Source organism: Thermobia domestica, chromosome 15, assembly GCF_964235325.1.
Source record: "Thermobia domestica chromosome 15, izTheDome1.hap1.1, whole genome shotgun sequence".
Lineage (NCBI taxonomy): Eukaryota > Metazoa > Arthropoda > Insecta > Zygentoma > Lepismatidae > Thermobia > Thermobia domestica.
Genome location: NC_137468.1, coordinates 3817369 through 3825003, shown reverse-complemented (window position 1 = coordinate 3825003; position 7635 = coordinate 3817369). Strand labels below are relative to the sequence as shown.

General features: G+C 39.0%; 1 protein-coding gene across 1 annotated transcript in view; it reads left to right on the top strand.

The window, feature by feature from the left end:
- The first annotated feature begins 2696 nt into the window (after positions 1–2696).
- The window catches only part of LOC145672004 (carotenoid isomerooxygenase-like), a 108115-nt gene continuing 103176 nt past the window's right edge, over positions 2697–7635 (top strand). Inside the window, exons 1-2 of the mRNA XM_081741186.1 lie at positions 2697–2754; positions 5840–5951. Coding sequence (XP_081597312.1) covers positions 2697–2754; positions 5840–5951 — 170 coding nt within the window. The remainder of the gene's footprint in view (positions 2755–5839; positions 5952–7635) is intronic.

The following is a 7635-nucleotide window of genomic DNA, read 5'->3' as shown; positions in this document are numbered from 1 at the left end:
TCAATTTTGTAATATATATAGCTCTATATATTGCATCACTGACTAATAACTAAAATCCTTGGATTGTATATATAAAAGTCGCCCCCTGCCCGTAAAAAGCTTCATTCGAACTCGGAATCGAACAATTGCATCTGTAAAACGGTGCTGATTTGATTTTAACGTTCCTTTCAGCAGCAAGGCTGTATGAGACGTGGACCTACAGATTAACGTGGAATCCGAACCACATAAGCTCCGGCCGGGAATCGAAAAAATGAAATGAAATCTTTGAGTTTTATGTCCTACGGTTATGATGGTTAGGCTAATGGAGACGGTGATGAGTAATGAATTAAATAGTGGAATGAAGAAAGTGGGAGGAAACGGGAGAACCCCGAGAAAACCCACGCACACGGTGTTTGTCCACCACAAGGTTCACTTGGCGGGGCTGGGATCGAACCCGGGACCCCAAGCACCAGAGGTGAACCTTCTACCACTGAGCCACCGCGGCCCCCGGCCGGGAATCGAACCCGGGTGTCCCACGCCAAAGGCGTGTTCACTAACCACTTAGCCACGAGGGAGCTCATCTATAAGGCAGTGTAAGCAAACAAAAAAACGCACACTGGATGTTTGCGCAACTGAGGATCAAAACATTCTCAATGGAGTATGAGAAATAGTTAACGCCAATCAAAGTGTGCTTTTGCTTATTTATTACTTCGTTAATACTTAATTCCTTCTAGAAATAGTGAAACTATACTATGAAGAAACACTAATAAACTAATAACAATTACGTTGTATTTCTTAGCACACCACGACCATTTTTACCACCCATAGAATTTGAACCTAGTACTATACTGCATTAGTCACGCCGTAACGAAAGATGAACATCTGGCACTCGTAGCTGTTGAAGCTACCTGTATATCACGCGGCCTGCGTTGGTACTCCTCAACATAAATACCTCACAGCCCAAAGCCAGGAAACATCACAGACAGAAGACAGGGGCACAAGCAGTGCCTGACACTTCACGAACTCTAAACCCGCCAAGACTCAACTCAACATGACCTTCAATTACGTTCTAGAAACCAAACCAATGCTAAGGCACAAACTTACCAACTTCCTATATGAAAACACAAGAAAAAAAATCTAACTTTTTTGGTTCCAAAGTGATGACATAACAATAATACTAAAAAGGTTTTAATTTTCAGTAACCCAAACATTAATTAACTAGGGAACATAACAAAGCAAAAATAAATAAAAATAAAAATAAATTAAATTAAAAAATAAAAATCTGACAAGTAAACTCTCCCTGACTACTTTTTTTTTTTTAATTTCAGTGAGGCTGTAAAATATGTTAGTATCTTCGTAAAATATATATATTTCAATGTAAACAAGTTCTTTAAACAAAAGAAAGCTTTGTAGTAGAGCGCTTACCTCTGACGCGTTAGGTCCCTGGTTCGATTCCTGCTCCCGACAAATAGCCTTTTGGTGAACACTGTAGGTGTGGTTATTCTTAAGACTTTCCAGTTTCCTTACATTTTCTTGATTCCACCATTATCATGTATCTCATTGTCACCTTCTCTCTTACATTGATGTACAATCATGGGGCGTTAAACTAAAAGCAAAAAAAAAAAAAAAAAAATTTTGCAAATATCCTAGTAAAAATGAGTTTTCTAGACTACACAAGTGGCCCCGCGTAGGGTAGTCGCTAGCGCTCTCGCCTTCGGTGCGAACGGTTCCGGGTTCGATCCCGGGGGAGAACTCGGTCGAAAAAGTATCAAAAGATTTTAAGTCCAGCCATCCTGAATGAGGTTTCCTTGGGTTTTCCTCATTCACAGCAGGCAAATGCCGGAGTGGTACCTAACATATAGGTCCCAGGCCGTTTTCTTCCTTCCCCAATCCTTTCTTCCCTTCCTTTCCCCGGATAGTGTACTCGCCGAGGAAAGTCATCCCTCATATGGGGTAACAAGGCCATTGATGCCGAAAGCCCAGAAATCTAAATCCTAAATCTTCACTACACAAGGAAATTTCCGCGCTGAAAACGGTTTATTAGCAATTATGTTAAGCAGTCCTGTAGTAAATCTGCACCAAGTAATAAATCGTCACATATAAAATGGAATGAATAAACACATAACATTCATTTTGCTACCTTGAAACATAATATGTTTCAAAACATTAATATTCAAAGTTTTTTCAAAATTCAGATTCACCCATTCCATTCTCCTCAATCATTTACGAGTTACAATAGTAAGAATTGTAGTCATAAACTACATTACTTACTTAGTACTATATTAAAGCAAGTTACACTAAAAGAATATATAATTAATGGGAATATTTAACTAAAGTAATAGTTAACTATTGTACTTACCCAGGCTTCCCAGGTTTCCTTCCTCTCTTCTGTTCCGTTTGTAAACAACCTCGTTTCGCAAGCAAAAGACGGTAGTTCAATGACGTCAGCCATGGCGAAAGAAAGAGTGTCTATAGGCGGTCTGGATCTTACACACAGATGGACGTATATAACGTATAGCTGAAGTATTTAACATACGTATACGTATGTAAAATACAGAAGATTGTTAGATATCAGACATCCTGCAGAGACATGATGTAATATCTAAGCGGGTAAAAGGCAGTACCTATGTAGTATATGGATAAAGTACGCTCCGTACAGATTTCCTTAGTAAACATAACGAATCCTTGTATTTGTACAATATACCGCTGTCCGGATAATGGATTTTTCTCAGTGTACAGAAGAGGTATTGGAACCAATCGACGGAGAAATGATTGGTAAGTATGTAAAGCACTTTATATACTGGATGGCCCAAAAGTAGGTATACACACCTGCATTAATCAAGCATAACATTATAGTTTATGGGTTTATTTGCTTCGGCTTAAGATCTAAGTAAAAACATATTAAGAACAAATAGTAAAGGAACTAAGTCTACCTGAAGGATGACAATAAGGAATGATATAAAATGCAATGAGCTGATCAGTACGATACTGTATACCTACTTTTGGGCCACCCTGTATAATTCCAGTCAGAGGTTCACGTAACATGTTTCGACTTGCAATAGACAGAATACAGTGCATCTCCACGGTCTTCGTCCGATTCCAAAGTCTTATAGCTTTAAAACGGCTAATCATGTTTAAATTAAATGGCTATAGTTCGAAAGAATTTCTTTTTATTTGGAGAGAGATGTCACTAGTATGCAGAAATGAAGAAATCTAGTAATATCTGCAGAGTCGGATTTAGGTTGGGTGGAGTCCTAAGCTATTGAATCATGTGGTTCGGATTCCACGTTAATCAGTAGGTCTACGTCTCATATAGCCTCGCTGCTGAACGGGACGTTAAAATCAATCAATAAGCTATTGAAGATCGCAAGAAAAACTACTGTCCACTACCACAATATCTCTCTTTGAATCCTACCTCTAAAGACCTGTCCGGCATGGGAAGCCTTCTGATAGCGATGCTATCTCCAGCATAGCTCTTTGGGATCATTAGAGTACTCAAGCCCCCCCCCCTATTGCGGCAAAGTGAAGATATTGAAGGAGGGACATACAGGTGCAAAATGCACTTGATACCTTCTTCATTTCACGGCCCACCAAGTTCTACCGTGATGGAATCCATGGCCTTCCAGAACGTCGGCAGAAGGTCGTCGATGCTGATGGGGACTATTTTTGATCTTCCAGATGCGTCTTAGGTGACATATGGATGTTCGAAGTTGTTGGGTGAAAAAGCTACAGAACTTTCTTTGTTACCTTTATAGTTCTAAGTAGAAATATATGTAATTATTAGGGTTAGGATTTTATTGCACTATAAATGTGGGGAAAATGCAAAATAAAAAATGCAATTATGCACTAAAAATCTATAAAAATGCACTATAATTTAAAAAAATGCTTTCACAGAGAATCATTCGTTACTATTTATTAGTGCATTACCTATATATCAACAACAAAAAATATGAAGGTTGGTTTTGTTGGAATGCATGGCGGTTCTCTGCAAATAACGATTTGTACATTAAAAATGTTCTTTCAGTTTCTACAGAAACCACCGTAACATATTCGAAATAGACCATATCACTAATTCCTAGATCACTTTCTAATTTGGGCAGTACAAACTTTCTGCCTGAAAGAATGTCCACTATCGAACAAAACATGGTAACCTGAGTTTTTTTTCGATACATCTGTCATTTTTCTTGACAATACAAGTCCTACTTCCCCAGGAACACTTTCTAATGCACTTGCTGCATTTTTGATTGAGTCAATTGAAGTCAACTTTTCTCCAGATTTCTCTAAAGAAGTAATCACACCTGGTAGAAATCCAAAATTAGATTCAATGTGCACAAGCTTACCTTGAATTTCAGGATTGACCAGTATCCCTTGTGCAGTTCGAATCGCGGAAATTCGGAGGAGTCGAAAGAGTCTATCGTTTTCTTCACAGCTTCGAAGTTTTGACAATAGAATTTACAGGCTTCTAGCCACGTTCTCCACCTGGTAAGAACGGGGCTAGGTGGTAGAGGGAGTTCAGGATGCTCCGACTTAAAAGCAGCTACACGTGGTCGGGCCTTGCTGAACACTTTCTTTACACTTCCTATGAATTTATCAACACACGTATCTCTTCAGCCACTCTGTGGCAACCATGCGCGAGGCACGTAGTGTGAATCATTTTCGAATATAGCGCCTGAAGTGAGTTCGCTGCTTTTACCATATACGGTGCAGAATCGGTTACAAAGAGCAGCACGTTTTCGTAAAGGACGCCATTAGGCCATAAGAGATGCATTGACTTATCAAATAACTTACTTATCGTGGAATAATTGTCCTTTTCCAGAACTTCGCAATTCAAAAGAAATGTTTTACCCGGCCCACCCTCATGCATCACTCCAACAACAACATTTACTACATTTCGTCCCTCCGAATCACAAGTTTCTTCCATGGACACCCATATTTTCTTTCTAACCATTTCTTGTCTAATGCACTGCATTGTTTTTTCGTAAAGTTTGTTCACGTAATTCTTCTTTAATGTCGAAGAATCGGGAGGGGGTTTACAAGTGTATTTTTCCAAAAAGGCACGTAATGTCACGTTGTCCACTTTGTTCAACGGAATGTCAGCACAAATAAATGCTTCACACAAATCTTCGAAAAAAATAGAATGATTCTTGGATGTACCACACTGCGGGAGAAGTTGTTGCGCGGCGTTTGCCTCTCGTTTTGCACGTAACTTAAGTCCCCGTTTGTTTTTGTCCCTTGAAACATGCTGTTCAACGGTAAATTTTCTTTCGGCGGAAACTGCAGTATCACACACCTTGCAGTACAGAACACTTACATCTGTTGTAAATGCTTTTTCTGATCCAAATTCACTCACAAATCGTTTAAGCTTGGAAGCACTATTCTCTTTTATCTTCGGCATTTTAACCAGATAAACTGCAGAATTAGGCGTCTATCAACAGCTCACCAAAACAGTGAATGCAACGGTCACTGAACTCTCGCTCCTTGGCTTCATGTGACTAATCACCAGAAACTGCAGTCTGCGGACATTGGTCACGCCTGCTCCAACGAATCTTCGAACTAGAATCGTGTAGGCGGAAGCATTCTCCTTCAATTTATTGTTTTTATAAAAAAAATGAGAATTATGCGGTTAAAAGTAAGAATAAATACTAAATATGCACGTAAAATGCCCAAAAACTTTAAAAAATGCACTTATAGACAGAAATGGGCAAAAAATGCACAAACAAGTTTGTCTTAAATTACTTCTTTTTAATAAAACAGGATTTATAACACAATGAGCAATGTTTATACTAATCCAGAAAAAAGATGCAAAATCATCAAGATCCTAACCCTAGTAATTATTAATAATTTTTTTTCTCTCGTGTAGGTACCTTCCCGCAATGGCTTCGAGGCACTCTCCTGAGAAATGGCCCAGGAAAACTTTCTTTTGGAGATTCTGAATTCAAGCATGTGTTTGATGGTTCAGCTCTACTACATCGGTTAGTAAATTGAATTAAAAATGAGTATGAAAACAAAGAGAAATTAAAATACGAATGTAACAAAGAATTAAGTTCATTTTAAGAAAGTATTCAAATGAGATCATTGCATTCAAAAATTCAAGTTTTCAATGTTCCCTGAGTGTGGTTGGTCAATATTACTGATATATTTATTGATTTAAATATAATTGAGCAGGAGAAGCACCCAATTAGATTGATCACAGTCCAATCATGATATTGTGCAGTAACTTACAACTTCAGTTTTAAACTCCATTAGGCAGTATAAATAGCCACTGTACATACAGGGTGATCCACTATTATGACCCCATTTTAGTACTCTCTAGATTAGTCATTAATGAAGTCACTTGGTTGATTTCAACTGTATAATGTAGTATGGTTCTTGCCATTTCATATTTTAACATGGGCATCAACGTTAGTAACGCACCGTTGCAGGCGAAGTTCAACTTTTGACTTTTGCAATATATCGCTCGGGACGGACGCAAACTTCCATCTAATCATCGCTTTCAAAGTGCCCAAATCACTCAGTTTTCTAGCGTACACTTTATCGTTCAAATACCCGCAAAGAAAGAAATCCAATGGGTAAAGTCTATGTTTCACACTGGCCAGCCAACGTTTCCGAAACATCCGATAACACGGCCTGGAAAAACGTTACCAACCCATCAAATTCCATCCTAACGTTACAGTCTTCCGGTGATATTGCATGGCCGCCATTTTATCTCCTTCACTATCTGTTGAATTGAACCATATAGTAAATTCAAGTACCTTTGATATTACCTCCAGAACTTCACGCGACCTTGTGCAAACGCCGCAACAGTGTTAATTAACTTTAGCCTCGTTAGAGACAATTTTCTTTGGGGACCCAGTAACCTTTTGTTGAGTAACTCAATCCGTACGCATCAAATATGCATGTCGTCCCTTTATTGTGTTCACATTCAGAGTCGCAAGAAGTTCCCGCACCCGTTACCACCTTCTCTGCACCATTGTCGGCGAATGCCATATTTCTATTCTATCAGCAGTCCGAGCACTGTTAGAGACGCCTCCTCTAGGCATCATCTTTACTTCTTTGCGATTAAACCTGCAACAGACAGCAGTTAGATAACAATTAATTAATGATATACAACAGAGCATAATAAAGGAATAATATTACTAATGTTATATTGTTACTGACAAAATATTATTGAAACAAAACAGGGACATCATAGTGGACTTCCTATATTACTCTTCCGATTTGTGAGTCTATTGTAGACTAGTTGAATATACCCATGCTTCGCACGGGGGCTGTATTTGGAAGCCAACGCCTGTGGGAGTATCACCATTGATTTCAGCGACCGCGAAAACTATGGATTTGACACTAATATCGGTCATTTTGGATTACTTTTATATTTCTCGGTATCTCACACCCGCCCCGGTGACCCCCGGTCCGGAACCGAATAGCGTGAATTTGGAAGTTAATGCGATCGGAGTTTCACCATTGATTTCAGCGACTGCGAAAACTATGAATTCGACACTAATATCGGTCATTTTCTTCTACTTTTACATGTCCTGGTAAACGCCCCCTTCCCCTGAGACCCCCCTGGTTCGAATTTTGACAAAAACGTTTAACTCTGGTCTGGAGCCTGGACCAAGGTATTCGTGACTAAAATTTGGTAACTGTCGGTCAATTTGT